The 22873-nt window shown below is 49.3% G+C and overlaps 2 protein-coding genes across 2 annotated transcripts in view; one reads left to right on the top strand and one right to left on the bottom strand.

The window, feature by feature from the left end:
- Positions 1–22873, bottom strand: part of LOC135460963 (zinc finger protein 850-like) — an 89491-nt gene that overhangs the window by 61253 nt on the left and 5365 nt on the right. The gene's annotated exons all lie outside the window — the stretch shown is intronic.
- On the top strand, positions 10076–11008 carry LOC135460962 (olfactory receptor 14C36-like). Its single transcript, XM_064737942.1, has one exon. The coding sequence runs from the start codon at positions 10076–10078 to the stop codon at positions 11006–11008; it is 933 nt and encodes a 310-aa protein (XP_064594012.1).

Consider the following 22873-nt stretch of genomic DNA (forward strand, 5'->3'; position numbering starts at 1 on the left):
TTTCAGCTTATTGTGTTTGTGTCCTCCTTTCTCTCCTGCCTCTCTTTGCCTGCTCTGTTTCTCTTTCAGTGACTCTCTTGACCCAGGGCAGATCCCAGCAAAGACCCTGCCCTGATTTAATTCCCAATCCACGAGCTACAACAACCATGGATGAAGTTATGAAGGCTGGCAGTGAAATGTCACTGTAAGATCTTGCTCCACTTGGCTTTTGGCTCCTTCTTAAGAGCTTTGCATCCCAGGGAGGAAAATCTTTTCCTGGCTGGGAACTGCCATTCCAGCCCCTGGCAGTGGGTGCCATGGATCCCAGAGGGGCATTCCCGAGGCTCCCAGGGTGCTGCTCCTGCCGTGCCTCCCAAGGAGCTGTGCAGGGCCAGGGGACAAGGTCCAGCAGCTCTGTTGGTTCTGCAGTGCCACAAGGGCCCCTGGTTCCATGAGTTTCCCTACTGCCAACAGTGGTTCCTTGGTTCCCATGATGCCCTGCTCTGTCACCATGGATATTTGGTGCCATGAAGTTCTTCAGTGTCACAATGGCCTCCCTCTGCAGTGTCCAAATGGCCTCCTTGGATGGGCAGTGTCACCATGGACCATTGGCTCCATGCAGCCCCACTGGGTCACCATGGACTCTGTGGTTCCATGAGGTTCTGGGGATGTTTCCATGGTCTTCTTGGACCCACAGTGTCACAATGGACCACTGGATCCATTTGACCCTGCTGTGTCACCATGGCCCCTTGGTTCCATGGCACTCCAGGGTCACAATTGACTCCTCGCTTCCACGTCACCCCCTCAGTTTCAAAATGGCCCCTTCGTTCCGTGAGGAACACAAAAGTTTTGTAGAAACATTGAGCAAATCCTGCTGAACACATCTGGGAACATCTGTTTACATTCAAGAGAGGTTAAAGGTCAGGATGGCACCAGCAGCTTCCATCTGCAACAGAGGTCCAGGGAAAGGACTGGGATAGAGAATTCAGCTGGGAGACTCAGAGAATTCTGCTTCCAGAGATAATTTCTGCTCACACTGTCCCTTGGAGAAAGGTGAGACCACTCCAGGCAGCCTGGACTGAGCAGGTGGCTCCTGAGTGGGGTTTGTTGTTCAGGAAACCTGCTCCGGCTTTTCCATTCTTTCCTTCCCAACAGGAAAACTTCTCCTGGGCCTATGTGCAGGCAGAGCCCTGAGGAGAGCAGGTGGGACATGGTCCAATGGGCTGGGACATGAAGCTGCAGAGCTCAGGGGACATGGATCTGCTGCAGGGCACAGGGATGTCAGTGCCAGGTGGGCCATGTCAGAAATGGTGAGGCTGGGGGTGAGGAACAGCTTGTCCAAACAGGGTCAGCCCTCAAGGAGCTCATTCTTTTCCATGCACAGACCTCCTAAGGAGACATTCAGCATCAAGATCATCTAGGGAATGCTTCTATTGGCTCTTCTCTGAAATGGAAAATAAAAAAAGATTCATTTAGTAAACAAAAAAAGTCATGAGGTGCACTTGGAAGTCTTCCTCCTTAACAGAACTCCAAACTGACTCCAATCAGCTGTTCAAGTACTGGAGAGTTCAAGACAATTGAAGGAAGAGAAAGAGCCTCCAGGGGCTTTCTGTATTTTATTGAGCACCAGGGTGGGTTTGGGGCTGAGTCCAGAACCCTCAGGCACTGAGAGGAGGCTGAAGAAGCTGCTCAAGGGATCAGCAGCAAAACTCCAAGTCCCTTGGAGCATCACTGGGCCCCAGTGAGTGCAGGGAGTGCCAAAGGCTGCCCAGAGCCTGGTGAGAGCAGATCCTTGAGACCAGGATTGCAGGCAGCCAAAGGCTCTGAGCAGGGAACTGCAATGCTGAGCAAGGCCTGGGCTGGCTGGGGGAAGCAGAAAGGCCAAGACCTGAGCCCAGCCTGGGACAGCAGGGACTGTCCCTCACGGGTGGATTGGGGCTGTTTGTGGGGCAGTGGGATGTGAGGGGCAGCAAGGACAAATGTCATAAACCTGTGTGACACCAAAGAGCCAGTGGGACACAGCGGGAAGTTGTGGAACCGAGGGGATCATTGTGGCACTGTTGGGGCCCATGGAAGCAAGGGGCCAGTGTGACACTGTGGGGCCTCATGGAAAGAAGAGGCCACTGTGAGCCTGCAGGGCTGGAACACCCCAGAACACTGAAATGCTGGGGGTAGCCAAAGGTTCATTGACTTGAGTTTGGTGCACAGGAGAAACACCAACCAGATATTCTCAACACGGACAGATGCTAAAGAATACTCTTAATAGAAAGGGACCCACAAGGATCATCAAGTCCAGCTCTTAAGTGAATGGCCCACTCAGGAATTGAACCCACAGCCTCAGTGATACCAGCACCATGCCCTAACCAACTGAGCTAAGAGGTCAAAATTACACAAAATTTTACTGGCAAAATAGAGACAATCAAGGAACTTGGGCTAAGCATTTAATACGACATCCACTTCAACATAAAACTCTTATCAAAGCATTACCTTCATTTACTTAGCCCATTTAACCTAAAAACATTTCCCCTTAAGATGTTAAGTTGCCCAAAAATATTCCAGGTAAGTAGGATTAGAAGAAGAAATAGAGAACAGAAAGACAGAAGATCTACAGAAAGACACACACATAGGTGCCAAGTGCTGGGGTTCCAGCATTGCCAACAGAGGAACCCCATTAGAAGGCAGGATCCAGACCACAGGCTGGCCTCGTGCTCCGGCTTTTAGCCCCCTGGGCCTTCATGGGCCTGCCCCTGGGGTGGGACTGCCAGTCACTTGCCCAGTCAGAGTAGCACCAGCTCTGCCTGTTGTATTATTGATTGGCAGCTCTGCCAATCAGTAGAAAGTTGTAGCATTGTGTGTGTTTTATATGGGTTTATTGTAAAGTTGGTTAGTTTTTATAAGTTAAGATTTTTGTTTGACCCCCAGTTCCCCCCACGTTCTCCCTCCTAATGGTTTGTTCCTCCCACCTGTTACCTGTCAATCATTGTAACCATCTCCTCTATGTCATGAATCTTTTATGTCAATCATCCCTCACCTAGCATATGATTTTTCTCCCATTTCTCTCTTCCCTCCCCTTGGCCCTTCCTATTGGTTTAGTTGTGTCTCTCGCTCCTCCCCTGGGCTTTGATCATTGGTCCCTCGTGTCTCCTTCCATTACCCCCTTCCCCTTTTTAAATGCCTCCCTAACGGCTTTTTCCTGACACCATCACTGGTCCCGCCTGGGTCAAATAAAGGGCCATGGCATCCACACGCATGTCCGCTCCTTCATTCCTTTACCGCAGTTCTTCGCAGTCCTGCTCTCGCCTGCATCACCACGCCGCAGACGGAGCCACTACTCGGGATTCTCATGGAGAACCTGGGAGTGGCAGGACTCGTAGTCTCCACCAGTCACTCCGAGAGTGGCTAACCGACCTGTCAGCTCCAGTGGCCACAGAAGCAAGTCTGTGAAAGTTACCACTCCTCCTGCTGTGTGATTGACAGCTCTGCCAGGGTTGGGGGCGGGGCTCTGTCCCACCACAAACCAAGGCCCGCCCCAGCCCTGGCCCCACACGGGCATTCCGAGCATCCCAAGGTGTCTTGGGACATTGATCTCATCCAGCCTCTGACAGCGACCACGGTGACATTACAGAACCTCATGGAACCATAGGTCAGTTGTGACAATGGAGATCCAAGGAAACTATGGTGAGACTGTGGAATCCAGGAATCACGGAATCAAGGAAACCATTGTGCAAATCATGGGCCCTATGGAAGCAAGGATCAGTGATCAAACTGAGGTTTGATTGTGATTGATTTAAAATAGAGACAAGGAGCCATTGTTTCACAGCAGGTCTGCGTGGGACCAATGGACCCTTGTGACTCTGTTGGGGTTCATGAAACCAAGAAGCCATTGTGACATTGCAAGACTTCATGCAATCAAGGACAATACAGTATGGGGTGGTAGTATGGGGACCCATGAAATCAAGGGACCATGGAACAGGTCTGCCTGCTTTGGCCTTCTGGGGACTGTCTGAGCAGTCCCCCTGAATTTGACACGGCAAGGGCCACTTCTCATCTGACTGTGAAGCACTGGGGCTCTGGGTTTTCCTTTCTATGAAAAAGAACAGTCTTTCTTGTCTAGGCTCCAATGGCCAAAATTAGGATTCAACCTCTAAAATTCCCTATATCCAAGGGTTGCTCCCAAACAAAATTTGCCAATACAATCAATTGTGGCTAGCCTCAGCCTCTCGGGACTGCCTCTCATATGACCCGGGGCTCGGTTCTTTCCTTCCTATGGAGACCACTTTGACACTGCAGGGCATTTTTGAGCAAAAGGGCATTGTTACACTGTAGGAACTTGTGGAACCACGGGGATCATTGTGACACTGCGGAGCACCATGGAGCCAAGGGACCACTGTGACACTGTGGGGCCTCATGGAACCAAGGACATCTTTGTGTCTCTCTTGGGCTACATGGTCCCAAGGGCCCAGTGTGAAGCAGCAGGGCTTTGTGGAACCAAGAGGCCATTGCTGCATTTCAGGGCCTCGTAGAGCCAAAGGGCCATTGTGATCCTGCGGGGCGCTGTGGATCCATGGAGAACATTGTGGCATTGCAAGGCCCCATGGAATCATGGAGACCATTGTGACACTGTGGGGCCCCATGGAACCAAAGGAACATTGTGACCCTGCAGGGTCCCATGCTTCCATGAGGCTATTCTCACACTATGGGAAGTTGTGGAATCAAGGGAATCATTGTTGTACTACTGAGCCCCAATGGAACCAAGGGGCAATGGTGACACAGCAAGGCTTCATGGAACCCAAAGGCCATTAGGACACTGTGGGGCCTTGTGGAACTATGGAGAGTATTAAGATCCTTAAGGACTTGACTAAGCAAGGGGCCATTATGACACCTTAGGGCATCATGGAAGCAAGAAAACCATTGTGACACTGCAGGGACCTGTGGAGCCAAGGGAACATGAAATAGGTGTGGCTGCCTTGGTTTTCCTGGGGTCACCTGACAGGTTTGGCTGACCTTTGAATGTGGAAGGCCACTCCCATCTGCCCCTGAAACACTGGGGCTCTGGGCTCTTCAAAAGAACTGTCCCTTTTTTCCAGGTATCCATGGCCAAAATTTGGATTCCACCTCCAAATTTCTGTATATCCAAGTATTCCTGCCAGACAAGTTGCCAGGACAGACAAGTCTGGCTGGTCTTTGACTCCTGAGGGGCAGCACTTACCTGTTTTCCAAACACTGGAAAGGTCTCTCAGCTTTTCTTTTTATGAAGAAACCTCCATCCCTCTTCTCCAGACACAAATGTTTTAAATTAGGACTCCACATTCATAATTTCAAATATCCAAGAGTTGCTCCAAGCAAACCTGCCAGAACAGATAGGTCTTGCCTTGGCCTCTGGTGGTTGCTGTTCATCAGCTGCTGAAACAGTGGGGCTCTGTGGTTTCCTTCCTATGGAGACCAATGTGACATTTGGGAGCCTTGTGAAATGAAGGGACCATTGTGACACTGCAGAGCAACATGGATCCAAGGGGGCATTGTGACACTGTGGAGCCTCGTGGAAGCCAGGACATCTTTGTGGCTCTGTTGGGCCACATGGTCCCAAGGGACCAGAGCAAAGCAAAAATGTGGGAGTTAGCCCAGCTGTAACTCAGAGTCAGTCAGATTTTACCCCAGAAGTATTGGGCATGATTTTAAGCCCTGGGAATCATTTCTTTAACTTAGGGTTAGTTTGAGAGTTCCCCCATAAGCCTCTAGTGTTGTTATGCTAAGTTGTCCAAGTTCTCCTCCTCTATTGGTTACTTGTTTCCCCTATATGGTTATTGTTCTAGAGTGTTCTACCCTCAAGTTTATATATTGTTTCTTCGCCTTTATCTCAGGTCTTTGAATCCCACCCCTTGTACTGTGCTGGACTGCTCCATGTTTATTGTTTTTCACCCTGCTATTAATTTTTTTTTGACAACTCCATTGATCCTGCTTGTAGGATCATTGCGGACATGGACGGTTGGGACGGACAGAGACAACAGATGTCTGAAGCCAGGTCTTGGAACTTGTGGTTTATTGCAAAGGGTGTGGGTGCAGGGGCCTTGTTTGGAGCCAGCCACAGCTCAGAGCAGGCCCAAAAGAGGAGCTCGAAAGAGGCGCCCAAAATGAATGCCAGAAAGAGGAGGGGCGTTCCTGTTACAATACAATAAATCTTCTGTGCTGCATATTCTAATTTTCACTAAACAATATAATACAAGATACAAATCTTATAGCATTTGCAAACAGCCTATTAGAATCATTACATTACCATACTGTGTTACATTTTATACCATAAAAACTACTCTCTGGACCCCTTCTGCCAAACTAGTAGGGTCTGCTCTGACCTTTGGACCTGTCTGCAAGCAGAAGGTATTGTTTCATCAAAAGGGGATTACCTTCAGCCGGCCATACTATTGTTTTGTATTTGTTCAGTAACTAAGGCTTGGTATCTCAAAGCTTGCTTTCATTTCAATCTCGCTTATAGTTTCCATATTCTCAAATTCTTTTGCCAGGCAATCATATTTATAAGGCTTTTCTGTTTCATCTTCCCCAGCATCTGCTGCTTTTCATTTTCACCACCCTTGCCCTGAAGTTGGGGAACCAGAATGGTTTGTCACAGCCAACCTCGTTGAGACCCTTGGCACCCAAACCTTGAGACCCTGATATTCAGTCATGTCAGCTGGGGTTAGCTGATGGATAGGCCAGCGCTCCCCGGGATTTTTGATTGTACTGGGCCAGAAGATTCATCATTGCTTCGAGGGACCTTGGCCAGGATCCACAGGGACAACGATGGTCTCACCTGCGTAGGATTGCAGGTGGGTTTGGGGAAATGCAGGACAATTATCACCATTTTGCCACTGTGTTTTTACAATACGCATCCACATCCCATAATTGATTTGAAGTGTTCCAGTGGTTGTTCCACCTGAGGCGGAGAAAGAGAAAAATGGACAGCCGGATTCCCAAAGTAGAAAGGAGCATACAGGGATGCTTTAAGTTAATTCTCACGGATCATGCCCAAATATATTCAAAGAACAAATTAAAATCAATCGTGAAGTGGATTATTAAAATTTTTCCAGATGCCCTTGAGCCTGACCATCCTCCATCCATCTTGGGTCCTCCACTTCCTGCTACCACAACCTTCTCTTCTGCCCTGAATGAACCTCCAGACTCCACCCCCAGAACTGTGGGTCATGCCCCACTGTCAATCATTCCATCTCCATCCTAGGCCATGCCTCCAGAAGGCCAGCCTGGAAGTCTGCCATCCTAGATAAAGTCCCTTCCTCCTCAACACCTGACAAAATGGCAGTGCCCTTTGCCTCACCCTCCGGCAACAATACACCCCATAATCAAAGATACTAAACCTCACTGTCACACTACTTCCAATCTGAATGTTTCTGCTGAGTTAATCTTCCTCCCAAGAGGACAGTTTGGACTCTTCAGAGCCACCTCACCCCTCAACCCCAGAAGATCCCTGGGAAAAGAAGAAGACTGGAAAATAGTCTCGAAATTCCTCATTGCCCTGGTATGTTATGAAAGTAGGGGGCAGAATCCCAGCTATCAGCCATTGGTTCACAAGGAAATCAAGGATCTGTGTAGGGCAGTTAAAGACCATAGAAAAGACTTACCTTGTTTTAATGGACAAATGAGGGCCATGTTCACAGCACATCTTAACTCCCTATGATTTAAAATATATTATGATATGACAATGTTTTTGTCACCTACAGAATACACCCTGTGGGAAGGGAGACAAAAGTGTTTACTAAATCAATTAATAGCAGACTATGCTAATAATGAGGCAAGGGTAGAATTGACAATCAACCATCTAGCTGGAGAAGTACAACACAGCCTACCAGATGATAAAGCAGCACGTATCTTCGGAGAAGTATTGGATGATATCAAAGAGATGGCTTTGCAAGCTTTAATCCAGGTATTGGATGGTAGCATCCCCAGTGTGGACTACCTTGGGCGACTGCAGCTAAAGGTTTAAGACAATTAGACAATCTTGGGTGCCTGTTAAGTAAGCAAAGCAATGCTACCTCCCTCACATTGAGTGGCCTGCTCTCAGACATAAAGGCCATCAGACATGCCACTTTGCAGAGCAGTGATGAAGTTTTTACTCTGGGCACAAGGAAAATCCTTAAAAGTACCTAAAAGTATTCCTAAATCCATAAACTACCTTAAAAAGCTTGAGTATCTCAAGGCATTAATGAGCCCCACTGAGTGTCAGTACAAAGCTCTCAAGGGACTTGTTAAAGCAGATAATTGGGGCCATGATTGCACAAACCTCTCACAGAGTCAGTATCAAAAGGGAAGCACCAAGTACCTTAAAATAACTGAAGTAACTTAAAGCATTAATGAGCCTCACTGAGTGTTGTTACTGACAAAGCCTCTCCAGAGACTAATTAAAACAGATAATTGGAGGTCTAGGATTGCACAAAGCTCTCTAAGACTCCAAGGCAAAAGCTAAAGCCAAGTCCTTTAAAAAATCTGCAGTCCCTGGGAGCATTAAGGAGCCCCCAGGGCCATTGCTGAGCAAGGCTCCCCAGGGAATCCTTCCAGCAGATCCTTGAGGCCACTGGGAAGTGGGCTAGGGGGGGATGCTGAGGGCAGGACAAGGGGCTGACAGTGCCCAGCCTGGCTGGGGCTGTGCCAGGAGGCCCCAGGGCCTCAGGACAAGGTGTCTCCTCACAGCCCTTGGTGGCACAGACCCTGCTGTGCCCCAGGGCACCAAGACTTGGCTTCTCTTTGTCCCCACCTGTCATCACTGCCTCCAGTTCTCTGCTCTGCCTGGGGCCTGGGGACACTTTCTCAGTCGTGTCCTTCAGTGGGACCCATTAAAAGTCCAAGAAAGTTTGGAGTTGGATTCTGACTTGGAGTTCTGGAGAGGTTTCTTCAGCTCCCTCTCAGGGACTGATGTTCAGGGCCTGAGCACAAAGCCCCAGAGGCTCATTAAAGTCCTTGTGCTATGTCTGTGCTGCTGAGCTGGGCTGGGCTCTTGGCACAGAGGCAGCTCCTGGTAACCAAGAGGAGCTTCAAAAGCACATTTCTCTTGATGAGCAGCTCTTCTGCCAGCCCAGCAGGGCTGGGGCACTGCCTGCAGCCACCCCAGGCACAGCACAGAGGCACAGAGAGCTTCAATCAGTCAGGGCTGGCAAGGTGCTGAGAAGTGCCTGGGGCAGAATCACTGCCAGTCCTCGGCACAGGAACCTCTGGCTGCAGGACAATGCAGCTGCAGCTCCTGGAGCCATCTCCTAAAGCTGGAACATCCCACTGCCTACAGACCCTGTGAGTACATTCTCTGATTGTCTCCTGTGCAGAGCAGCCAGGGCTGCCCAGGTCCTGCAGCCCAGGGTGCTGTGCTGGGGCAGGGACTCTGCTGCCTGCCAGGGACAGCTCTCAGCCAGCCCTGGTAGCTGCTCCCAGCACGGGGGGACAAGATCTGGGTGGGAGGAGACAGCTGGTCAGGCTTGGAAGTCTTCTCCTTGTGTGGGGTGGATGCTGCATTGTTCAGGACTGCTCCCAGCATGGCATTAAACTGGAGAACATTTGCAAATAGAATATACAGGGAGAAGGGCAAGGCAAGGGCTGCCTAAAAGAGAAAATCGTGCTTTTTATTCTACTACTCTGGGTTACCTAGATGGGAGGTTGCACATAGACATTAATCTCTCAGTTCACATTTAGAAAAAAAAAAAGTTATCTCAGATGTGAATAAACCAGATGCTGACGAAAATAAGCACAGGGCCCCTCACAGGCAGCATCTGTGTCACTTTTCCAGCCTCCTCAGTGTTGTTCTGAGGTTGCCATCAGAGCTTGCAGAGCCAGAGAACCCCCTGCTCAGTGCCAGAGCTGGGAGGGGTCTGCAGGGCAGAGCTGAGCCCCCAGGGCTGGGCTGGGCTCTGGCAGCACTGGCAGGGCCCAGCCCTGGGCACAGGGAAGCAGCTGCTGGCAGGGACAGCTCCAGGCAGCAGAGCCCTGGGCAGGCAGTGGGGGGAAAGTGCCCCCAGGCTGTGCTGGGATATTTAAAGTCCTCTCGAAACCCAAGTATTCCATGAGTACTTTTTTTACAGATCCCCATGCCAAGGCACTGCCAATGTCCAACAGCAGCTCCATCAGGCACTTCCTCCTGCTGGCACTGGCAGACACGCGGCAGCTGCAGCTCCTGCACTTCTGCCTCTTGCTGGGCATCTCCCTGGCTGCCCTCCTGGGCAATGGCCTCATCATCAGCGCCATAGCCTGCGGCCACCACCTGCACACGCCCATGTTCTTCTTCCTGCTCAACCTGGCCCTCAGTGATCTGGGCTCCATCTGCACCACTGTGCCCAAAGCCATGCACAATTCCCTCTGGGACACCAGGGACATCTCCTACACAGGATGTGCTGCCCAAGCCTTTCTGATTTTTTTTTTTCTTGCTACAGAGATTTGCCTCCTGACCATCATGTGCTACGACCGCTACGTGTCCATCTGCAAACCCCTGCACTACTGGACCCTCTTGGGCAGCAGAGCTTGTGCCCACATGGCAGTAGCTGCCTGGGCCAGTGGCTTTCTCAATGCTCTCATGCACACAGCCAATACATTTTCCCTGCCCCTGTGCAAAGGCAATGCCCTGGGCCAGATCTTCTGTGAAATCCCCCAGATCCTCAAACTCTCCTGCTCCAAATCCTACCTTAGGGAATTTGGGCTGCTTGCTGTTAGTGCCTGTTTATCATTTGGTTGTTTTGTGTTCGTTGTTTTCTCCTATGTGCAGATCTTCAGGGCTGTGCTGAGGATCCCCTCTGAGCAGGGACGGCACAAAGCCTTTTCCACCTGCCTCCCTCACCTGGCCGTGGTCTCTCTGTTCTATAGCACTGGCACATTTGCCTACCTGAAGCCCCCCTCCATGTCCTCCCCATCCCGTGATCTGGCCCTGTCGGTTCTGTACTCGGTGGTGCCTCCAGCCCTGAACCCCCTCATCTACAGCCTGAGGAACCAGGAGCTCAAGGTTGCAGTGTGGAGACTGATGACTGGATGGTTTCAGGAACATTAAACTGTTGGCCAGTACGTGCAAATCACTTGTAATAAAAGCAATCTTTGATACTTCGTCTTGGTTTCATTTTAGAATTTCATTACCTTTGTTTTACTTTTTTCTTATTGTCCAAAAAGAAATTTCATTGTTTGTTCTATTGGTCATTTTGTTCTGCTCCACCATCCCTGTAACCACAGAATGTGTCAATGAGGGGCTGTGTTCTTGGTTCCTTTAAATGAAATGATGATCTCTCCCAACAAAGTTTTCAGCAAAAAAATGAAGAATTTTTCTGTCCTTTTGTTGCCTTCTCTGGAGCTGCAGCAGCAAGGTCTGTGTGCAGAGTTTGGGGCAGATCAGTGCTGGCCCAGCAGCTGTGCCCAGCAGCAGCAGCACTTGGTGTTGCCAGTGCTGCTGCCGTGGCCCTGCCCCGCTGCCCCGGTGGCCCTGGTGTTGCTGCAGGGCCTGAGTGCTCTTGGGGCCGGGCACAGCCCTGGGGGTGGCAGTGCCGGGGCTGCAGCAGGGACAGGCCATGGGCACTGCTGGGGCAGCACTGACGCCTCAGCCCAGGGCCTGGGGGCTCCAGGCTCCTTGCCCAGGCTCTCTCAAGAACACACCCAGGCCAATGCTCAGCACAGAAAACCCCCGTGAGCAGCCCCAGGCTGGCCGTGGGCAGGCTGGGGGCAAACAGCATGGCTGGGGCTCTGCAAGGGCCCTGGGGCAGACGGGAAGGAGCAGCAGAGCAGGCGCTGATCCATCCCCAGTGTGCTGCACAGCCCAGGGCAGCGTCCCAGTGTCCTTATGGAGCTGCCAACAACATCCCCCCTCTGCAGCCCTGGCCTCTCCCCCAGCTCACACAGGTGCCCCATCCTTGCAGGCACAGACACGGCAGCACTGGCTCAGCAGCCCCTGTTTGCATTGCACAGAGCAGGGGGAGCACCCCCACGCTGTTGGTGTGGGGACATGAACCTGAGGGAGCACAAATGCCATCAGCCCCTGGGGCCAGCAAGGGCTGGGGGACACCAGGGAAACCACTCAGCTTTGTCCTGGCCTCTGCAGTCAGCCAGAAAGTTTGTTCCCATCAGCTGGGAGTTTCCTGTCCCACTGCAGACGCTGTTGCTCAGAGCCAGGGCTGCCTGGCAGCCACTCCCAAACTTCCCTGAGCATTTCCTTGGCTTCACCTTTGCTTTCTTTACTTTTTCCTGATACAGATTCCTTCCTATTGCCCATTGCTGTCCCCTCCCCTGCAAAGCCGATCCCTGTTTGCCCTTTTCTCTCTGGTCCCACTCCCCATTGCAGTTCCTGACTTGGCCCCATGCGAATGTCCCTTGGGCAGCAGGATCATCCTACAAGTGCTGCAGGAATTGTCTGCAGGCTCCTGCAGTGCCTGGTGCCGCTCCCTTGCCAGAGGCACCCTAGGCCAGGGGGACTCATCTGGGCCACTGTGTCTGGCTCTGGGCCTCCCTGTTCTGGGCAATGAGGAGGAGCTGCAGAGGCTCTGCAGGACTGACAGGATGGGCTTTGGGGCTGGCAGGAGAAGCTGAGGGACCTGGGCTGCTGGAGCTTCTGAAGAGGAGGCCCAGGGCTCATCCTGCAACTGCTCCAAGGGTGGTTCCAGAGAATCCCAGAATCAGCAAGGTTGGAAAAGACCTTGGAGATCATCAAGTCAAACATGTGCCCTGACACTGCTTTGTCTCCCTGGGCTTCCTCTTCTCCAGGATAAACAACCCCAGCTCCCTCAGCTGCTCCTCAAAGCTCTTGTGTTCCAGACCCCTCCGCAGCCTTGTTGTCCGTCTCTGGACATGCTCCAGCCCCTCCATGGCCTTCCTAAACTGGGGGCCCAGAACTGGACACAGCACTCGAGGTGTGGCCTCACCAGTGCCGAGTGCAGGGGAAGAATCCCTGCCCTGCTCCTGCTGGCCACACCATTCCTGATGCAGGCCAGGAGCCTTTGGCCTTCTTGCCCACCTGGGCACAATTCTGCCTCATGTCCAGCCTGTTGTCCATCAGTCCCTGCAGGTCCCTTTCTGCCTGGCTGCTCTCCAGCCACTCTGTCCCCAGCCTGTAGCACTGCAGGGGTGGTTGTGGCCAAAGTGCAGGACCCAGCACTTGGTCTTGTTCAACCGCACCTTGTTGGATTTGGGCCCTGGATCCAGCCTGTCCAGGGCCCTCTGCAGAGCCCTCCTACCCTCCAGCAGATCCACACTCACACCCCACTTGGTGTCATCTGCAAATTTGCTGATTCTGGACTCAGTCCTCTCATGCAGATCATCAGTGCAGATATTGAAATCCACACTGTCTGGTTCTGATCTCTCAGCCATCCTGTGGGTGCCCTGTGATGGCACTCAAGGTGATCTGTTCCATAACCTTGCTGGGCATCCAGCTCAGGCTGACAGGCCTGGAGATCCCCAGCTCCTTCTTCCAGCCCTTCTTAGGGATGGGCTCACACTTGCACCTCCAGTCCTCGGGGACCTCCCCACTGAGCCAGGACTGATGGTAAATGATGGAGAGCAGCTTGGGGAGCTCATCCACAGCTCCCTCATCCCCCTAGGATGGATTCCATCCGATCCCATGCACCTGTGAGAATCTGAGAGGCTCAGCAGGTCCCCAACTGCTTCCTCCTGAAATACAGGGGGCTGTTCTGCTCCCTGTGCCCATCCAGCAGCTCAGGAGAACACTTGTCCTGAGGATGACCTGTCTTATTCTTGAAAAATGAAGCAAAGAAAGGGTTAGGTACCTCAGCATTTCCCTCATATTTGGTAACCCCATCTCCCCCAATAATGAATTCAGATTGTCCTTGTACCTCTATTTGCCATTAATGTATTTATAGAAATCTTTTTCTTATCCCTCACAGAAGTGGCCTGGTTAAGCCTTAAGCTTTCACCTCTCCAATTTTCTTTCTGCATCACCTAACAACATCCTTAAACATTTCCTGAGTTACCTGCCTCTCATTCCAAAGGTGATGCACCTTCCTTTTTTACCCCAAGTACCTGCAAAAGGCCCATCACATACAGAACGTCACCTGTTGGCTAAAGTACACCTCAGAGGAGGAAAATACAAGAGTCTATAAATGAAAAGAGGGAAAGCAAGCTAGGAAAGTAAAAGAAGAGGCTGGGAAGGCTAACAAAAACTGGGACCCCCTTGATCACTTACCTCCCTCCTACCCTTGCAGTACCTCAAATCCTTCCTCCAATTCCTCTTTTTGTGGAACCAAGTCCTCCTCCTCTCCCAGATGTCATTCCTTTACCACTTGCTAACCCACTTATACCTTCACCACCTTCCCCTCCACCCTCTCCTTACTCTCTTTACCCTTCACTACCGTCCCCTTACCTCTGCCATCTCATGCACCCCTTATTCACCACCAAGTTCCTGCTATGCCTCCCCCACCACAAACGAGAAGCCAAACAACATCTCAGAATCTCATGCCCAAGAGTGAAGTTACCGAGTCAGCCTCCACAGCTGATGTTGTAACACCTGGTCCAAAGCGGCAAAAGTGAAAAATTGTTCCCCCTCAGAGAAGTTCCCATGGGTGGGGTGGCCAGGGAGATTGGATTTGTAAACGCTCCCTTGACTGCGTCCAAAGTTGGAAACTTTAAGAAAGAATTGCGAAATTTAGTGGAAGACCCAGTAGGAATTGCAAATCAAATTGATCCATCTTTAGCCCTAATATTTATACATGGGGAGAACTGAACTCCATCTTTAACATCCTATTTTCCCCGGAAGAGACTCGATTAATACAAACTCAAGGAATGAAAATTTGGGAGTGAGAAAACCAACCTGGGCCCCCAGGTGACCAAAAAATGCCTTCAGTGGAGCCTGACTGGGACCCTAATCAAGAAGAGGGGAGAAGGAATATGAGAGATTACAGGTCCCTGATGACCAGAGGGATAAAGGAATCAGTCCCTAGAGGGAGTAATACCAGGTTAGCGTTGGACGGCACGCAGGAAAAAGACAACACCCCAGCACCATGGCTTAATAGGCTAAAGCAAAACTTCCAGATTTACTCTGATGTTGATCCAGACAGCCCAGAAGACCAATCTTGGGTTCCCTGCTGAAATAAACAGGGCCAGGAGACTTCTTCTCCTTTATAATGCCTTTATTAAAAGTGATCAGCTCAGGATTGGGCGGCTCGGCAGGGCTGCAGTCCCCGTCGCGTCTCCCAGGGCGACTCAGAGGAGGAGGATATGCGCAGCTCCGTCCACTAGGGGCAGAGCTGGGGGTCCAGTCCTCGTGGGAGCCTTAGGACGTGATGTCCCCGTCAGATGTTGATCCTGTGAGCTTCCCAGATGGCTGGTCCCGGCGTTGGGACCACTCCCTGCTCAGGGCGAGAGGGACTCCGCATCTCTGCAGGCTCAGCCATCGGCTCCTCATGTCCAGACACCATTTTAGTCTCTCAATTCTTGTTTGGCTCATTGTTTTTGGGGTTTTCTCGTTGCATATCGAGTCGGGGTCCCACAATGCATTCTGGACTTTGGAGTCACTTTGCATAACTCCCCCCACCCTCTCAGATGTCTTCCCTATGCTGGAAGAGAGCACTGCCTCGGGGAAGAGCAATCTACCGCACCCAGCCAGGCTTTTTACTAATACAAAAGAGGAGATAAGCCTTAACGACCCGGTATTACAATAACAAAGCACTAAGAATCCTGGCAGAGCCTGAGACCTGGCTGCCTCCCTGCAACTCTTTCTCGCAAAAAAATATTAACTGAATTTTTGTTCATAACAGTCCCCCCTCTTTTTCTTTGATCGAGCTTAAATTCTTAAACTCGCATCAACTCACAATTTTTTTTGTTTTGCATCTACTATAAATCTCTTGTGCACTGTGGTAATCATGGTTACTTAACCTTGTTACTTTTCTTGGTTTTTCCAGATTGGTTTGTACAGCCAATACTGTTTTACTAAAACATACAAATAAGCATAGTAAAAAGAGCAATCCTCCAAGTACACACACAGCGAGAAAAAACACTTTTTCCCATACATATTTTCTGAAAATCTCTTAATTCTCCCACCCACTGGGATCAAGTGTAGGAGTTTGATCTTGATTATTTACACATGCCAATCTTTTTATTTCGTTTGTAATGTCCCTAATAATTGAATTCTTTATTTTTAATACTGCCTGTAGCCGGATGACTTTGTTCAACACAGATTTTGGGATCCGAACTTGGCTTTTACAATTTTGGATTTTCTCAATTTCTATTTCACTTTCCCGGTTTTGTTTACTTTCTCCCAAATCATTATATATAGGAACTCTCAAACTTGATCCAGTTTCTTTGGGTAATAAGAAAATTGGTTTTATCACTCTAGCAATGCAGTTGCCAGATGAGATCAAACTTAGGGGTTTAGAGATCCCCTGAAACGTGTTCCAAAAGGGGTTTATCTCTTTCCCAGTACACTCATATAAATACTTGTAACAAACAATTTTTCTTACCATTTTCACAATTTCTTTGCTTTTTACTAGATCTGCTGAGCTTGTTTCAGCAGCATCACATTCAAAGCAAAACCAGGCTTCCTCTGTAGGGCACTCTCCTAGGAGTGGCTGCCTAAAAGTGGCAGTATTCTGGGCTATCCAATACACTCTCTTATTTTTCTGATGAAGGACCAATTGGGAGAGGTTAACACAATCAGGGTTAGAACTGATGTGGTCTCTCGACAAGGAGCTCCCTTCCTCCTCATAGCAGGGTTGGTAGCATTCACTGCACAGCTCAGCTGGGCTCCCCTGAGCACCACCAGCAATCAGAGCCATCATTACTGCCCTTCCCAAGAGTCTGGTATGGGTCATCTTGCACAGCCTGCCCACCCGGCCTTGCCTCTTGGGGAATTTTTTCTGAGTAGAAGCTTCCAAGCTCTTTAGAGTCCCTTCTACCCGCTTCTCTGGTTAAGCCTCTCTTGATCTGTTCCCTACAAATTTTAGTTTCTCCCCCAGGGGAGTGTTCTGTAGAGGGTTAACCTGGAGTCTTTAGAAGTATATTGGGGAACTTAAGCTAGAATTACTTATTTACAGCCTTAAACTTTTTACCAACATAATTTACACAAAACAGTTTTGAAACATTTTAAGCAATATTAGAACTCTGATACCAATTTTTCCCATACAGTTCAGTCTTTTTGACTCTTCTTCCTGAGAGTCAACTTTAAATCTCAGTATACTCAGGTGAATTAACTTGTGATGTGGATGAATCCTTATCCCGTGCCCGGAGGTGAGTGGTGTGGACTCTGGCCCAATGCCAGAAGGAGAAAGGGGTGGAGTCTAGTCCAATGCCAGACGAAGAAACTGGGAGTCTGGCCCAATGCCAGCAGGAGACAGGGGTGGAGTCTGGTCCAATACCAGAATGCCAGAGGGAAAAACTTGGTGTTGAATCCTGGTCCAATACCAGGGGTGAGAGTGATGTGAGTCCAACCGTCTTAGTAATGAAGAATACCTGAAACGGGCTTTCAAACACAGGCATTAATGGTCTGCTATTTAATGATTTTATCAAAACTCAGTTTCTCTGTTTAATGTTATTGGTAATTTCTCTTTTTCCATAGCTTGTATGTTTGTCTCATCAACTTCTACAAGGAGTTGTATTTCTCAGCTAACTTAACTCCCAAAGAACTTTTATTCTCCTATTTTTTCTGTGTATTTAATTCACTGGTTTTCTGTTCTATTTTCAAGATCTTATTTATTTATCTCTTGCTTCTGTTTCTTTCTTTTACTTACAGCTTAAATACTTCTTTCAACCCTTACTCTTTATCTCTTTTTCCCTTTTTTTTTTCTTACACCATTCTTTTACACAATACACTTCCTTCTAAGGAGATGTGATAAAACTTGTAATGCACAATCTACATTACCTCTATTCTAACTCATCTATATTCACTCTCTCATTTCTCATTCACTTTCACACACTCCTCCACACCTTTAAGACACAAACTTTTTGCTAGATAATCACAGGTCCCTATAGCCCCCCCCCCCCCTCACCTTGGGGTTGGCCCACAGGTCTCAGTATCTCTGGCCTCTTGGAAGGGCCCTGACTCTGGTTGCCTCTGGTGCACATTCACCTGTGAGTCTGTCTGCGTGTCACTCACGCTCTTACAGCTACGGCTCCCTCACACATCTCAGGAGCATTAGTCTCGTTTGCAGGTCACACACACACACACTTTGGTCATAGCCCCCACCCGCCCGGGGGACACAAGCCTGGTTTGCAGGTCACACACACACACACACACTAAGGTACCTTTTACTTTCACACCACTTATTACAAGTTTAGTTTTACTGGCCAGTTTTGGTGGTATTGGATATCCTTTCTGCCTAGCTGGTTTTTGTCTAACTTCAGATGTTACTTTGTTGAGACAGGACTTATCTGCTCCTGTATCAACCAAAAGTTCAAATTCTTCATTTAGGGGTCCCACCTGAAAGTTTAGTAAGGGCTCTTCTAGATGTCGCATCAGGTCCCCTAAAGTGTAAAGCCCCTGACCCTCTACTCGTCACCTCTAAGGATCTTCCCTAAATTATCTTGTTCCCTGGCTATTGCCACATCGAGACTGAGCTTTCTACAAAACCTCCTGGTGTGTCCTGGCTCTCCACAGTAATAGCAATGTTGTTCTCTCAAAGGGACTTGAGGTCTCTCCATCCCTCTTGTACCTGACAGTACAAGAGGCCTATCCTTGCCTCCTCCTGGTGGTGGACCTGCCCACCCTGCACTTTCCCTAGCTACAGCAACCATGTTCTTAGCCTTGGCCTTTGCTTTTTCTTCCTCCCTCCTTAAATACACCTTCAATGCCTCTCTTAATAACTCATTAATGTCCTTCTCTTGCCAATCTTCCATCTTTTCCAGTTTTCTCCTTATATCAGGCCAAGATTTGGTAACAAATTGGACTTTTAGTAGCATTTGACCTTCTGGGGTGTCTGGGTCTATTCTAGAGTACAACTGGAAGTTCCGCTTTAGGCGATTAAGCCAGGCAGCAGGAGCTTCATCTTTCTCCTGTGTACCCTGAAATGCCAATTGGGTGTTAGTTCCTTTGGGAACTGACTCTTTGATCCCCCGTATTATCAAAGACCTATATTCCATCATGGCCTTCCTCCCCTCCTCCTGGTTAGGGTTCCAGCTGGGATCCGTTAGTGGCAATTTCTGCTCGCCGGATGGCACCTGGGGTCCTGGACGGTTAACTTTCTCCCAAATTCTTATGCTAGCCACCTTAATCATCTGGACCTCTTCTGGGGAAAATAATATACTCAGGATGGAATTCATCTCCCCCCAAGTGTAGATATTTGGACCTAGAAATTGATCTACTTGGTTAGTTATGCCCACTGGGTCCTCAACTAAATGCCCCAACTCTTTCTTGAATCCTCTCACCTCAGAAGCAGTTAGGGGAGCATTCACAAAGCCAACACCTCCCGCTATTCCTCCCATAGGAACTTCTCTGAGGGGAAAGAGTCTCTCTGCCTTGGAGGTCTTGGATCTGGTGCTACAGTACGGCCCATCTTCAGATGCCAAACTACTTTGAGGGATATCTGGGTTACCCTGAACTTTCTGCCCACCAGCAGGTGTATTTGCTGATAGCTGTTTATCGGGCGAGGAGACATTTGTGCCCCAACTAGGAGGAGGTAAAGGGACAGCAATAGGAGGGGGAGAAGAGCCTGAGTGGATATTAAGTGCAGCTGGAGAAGGGGTGGAGAATGCAGCAGGTGGAGTAGGCACTTGTGGTGGTGCAGAAGGAACTGGAGGGGATACTGGGTTTATCATAGGGGGAGCTGAAGAGATAGAAGGAGGAGTTTGAACAGGTGGTAATGAGATGGCAGCCGGGGGAAGAACGAGACCTGCCATTTGAGGTGCTTGAAGAAGAGGACTATAAGGTGGAGGGGCAGAAGGAGGCAAATAATCCAGGGGATCCCATCTTTTACTAGTCCTATCATCCCCTCCTTCATTCCTCTCTTTCTTCCTCTGTACCTTACAAATTCGCACCCCTTCATCCCCAGCAGTGCTCTTTAACCAGCAAGCTACATACAATAATTGCTCAGGATCAGTATCCCCTCGAGCTGTCAGATAATTATTTAATTGTTGGCACATCCACTTATCCTTTGTCCCACACCAAGGCCATCCTCCTTGCACCTCTAATTCCGGCCACACTTCCATACAGTAGTGGATCATTTTCACTTTATCTAATCTCTCCGTGGCCTCTATAGAATCCCATTTTACTAACAGTTCTCCTAAGGGACTGTCATGGTTTGGGCTTGGCACAGAGCTAGTGTCTTCATGAAAACACTTTCTCTCTGGGGTCTGCTGTGAGATGTGACTAGGAATAAGCAAAACAGGCTTCAGCTTAAACATAAAGAACACTTTATTACTTAAACTACAGGAAAATAGGAAAAAAAACTATAAGGAAAAGAAAAAAAAATTGAAAACTTTACAAAAAACACTTTCTTCTTCTCTACTACTAGAATTTCTCAATCTGATACATTCTCTTAAATCGCCAACTGCTCAGCTTTACTCTTTAGTATACTCAAACTTCAGTCCATGAAGAGGAGAGGAGTCTTTCTTGTTCTATAGGCTTCTCCTGGAAACACGCTGAAACTTCGTGTGCTTCCATGTCACTCGGCACCGCCCGGAAAAAGTCTTTTTGCTACTTGTGACATCTTCTTTCCATGCTCAGTGCTCTCACCACTGTGCATGGACCAGAGCTGCTTTTAGGGTTGTGTTTTAAGGATGCCTTGTCTCACTCTAAAAAGGCACAGTCTCTGCTTTGGGACATCTGTCTCCCCCATATTTTTCTAACTCCCTGGGGCCGAGGGGTCTCTACGATTAACCTTCCTGGTTCTGAGGCACTGCCTCCCCCTAAGTGCAGTCTCTGTGTCACAGGAACAAACTGAGTCTATGGCTACAAGAAAAGTCCAGCCAAAAGGCCACTCCAATCATCTTTCTCCACTCAGTCATCTCTACATTCTTCGGGCCAGGTCTTTGTCTCATCTCATTTCTTATCTCTCTTCTTATTCAGCTCTGAGGAGGATCAGCATTTTTGCAAGGCTCCAATCATGTAAAAAAGGGGTTAAAACTTCTAGTCTCTGTCTGACACTTACACACGCTGCTGCTGCGGCCGGCCTGCACTTCTCCTCCTTCTCTTCCTGGGCCGGCTGCTATTACATTCAGACACTGGCTCTCCCTCTCTCTCCCTCCTGGGGGGGGGAAAATGTCTGCCCGATGTCTCTTGGGGCTGCTCTTCCACCCTTCTATCTTCGAGGGCTTTCTCACCCCCCATCTCTGTCCAGGCCCCGGGCCTACCGAATGGCTGCCCCTCCCCCGCCCAGCAGCAGCGGCTGGACAGGGGAGGGAGATCTGACCTCTTCGCCTCGACGTCTCAAGAGGCCTCTCAGGGCCGAAGCTCTGCTTTTAACCCCTGTGTATTCTCGGAGGTGTGTCCAGACCCCACTGGCCACTCCAGGTGCCAATATCAAACTCCAAGCATCCATTGGTTTGACCACAGCCCCCCAGAATTCCCACTTCTTCCTGGTCAAACCACCACACATAGATTGTGAAGGCCTCAAGGCCTTCAGGGCTTCAAAATTCCCCTGCTCTGTTTGGAGAACAACTTACAAAAGACCTAGAGTCCCGGGAAGCTCCACAAGAAGAAGGAAGGCTATTACAGTACGTGGATAATCTCTTGATATCCACTCAGACAAGGGAAGCATGTGTTGCCTGGACTGTGAGCCTTTTGAATTTCCTATGGCTCCAAGGATACAGAGTATCAAAGAAAAAAAAAGGCAGAGGCAGTGAAACAGAAAATAATCTACCTGGGGTATGAGGTCAGTGCTGGGCAAAGGACTCTGTAGTCACTAACCTGGTGAACCCAGCTCCTTTTCTCAGTGGCATCAAGGAGAAGCAGCACACCACGATTGCCTGGAGACCATTGAAGCGACTTACTCCAGATGCCCGGACTTGAAGGACACTCCTTTGGATGGTGCAGAGACCTGGTTCACTGATGGGAGTAGCCACGTTGCCAGTGGAAAGCGACTTGCTGGATATGCAGTCACTACCTGCAGAGAGGTAACAGAATCTGGACCCTTACCAACAGGCACCTCTGCACAGAAGACCAAAATAATTGCACTGATTCTTTTTCCTTTTGCCTTAGAAATGGCAGGAGGAAAGAGAATAAAATCTATACAGACCCATGGTATGCATTTGGAGTTGTGCATGCACATGGAGCACCTGGAGAGAGGGGGGACTGCTGACCTCACAAGGAAAGAACATCAAACATGCACAAGAGATGACCGGGATAGTCGGGCTGCTGGAAGCAGTTCAGCTGCCTGAAAAGGCAGCAATTACGCATATTAAGGCACACCAGAGAGTGAGCTCAGAATTGGAAGAAGGAAATGAGCTGGCGGATAGAGAGGCAAAGAAAGTAGCAAAAGGTGAGGTAACTATTGAAGGAGCTCTGATTCCAGGTGGACAAATTTCCCTTGAAGGTAAGCCAGAATACAATAAGAAAGATAGAAAACTAATCAAAGATCAAAAAGGGACATACAACCAAGAAGGGCGGGCTACCATTGAAGGGAAGCTGGTAATCCCTTCCCATTTCTTGTAGTCACTACTAAGGGAGGAGCACCAGAAAACACACTGGGGAATGGATGCCCTGCACACCTACTTGATTGAAAGAATCGTTGCCAGGAATTTTTATGCCGCTATTACTCAAGTGACAGTGTGATCTTTGCCTCCAGACTAACCCCAAAAATACCCCCAGACCAAAATCTGGCTAGACTGGGAGGGGCCATGGGCCTGGACAGCAGTGGCAAATTGACTTATCCATCAGAAGGCAGAAGCTGTTGTCCCTTCCTGGAATGATTTTTGCTCGGAAGTGATTTTCTGCCTTACAAAACCACCATCCACTATTGACTTTCACAGGACAATGACATTCTTACAGAGATAC

Source organism: Zonotrichia leucophrys, unplaced genomic scaffold, assembly GCF_028769735.1.
Source record: "Zonotrichia leucophrys gambelii isolate GWCS_2022_RI unplaced genomic scaffold, RI_Zleu_2.0 Scaffold_136_121556, whole genome shotgun sequence".
In the NCBI taxonomy this organism is placed as follows: domain Eukaryota; kingdom Metazoa; phylum Chordata; class Aves; order Passeriformes; family Passerellidae; genus Zonotrichia; species Zonotrichia leucophrys.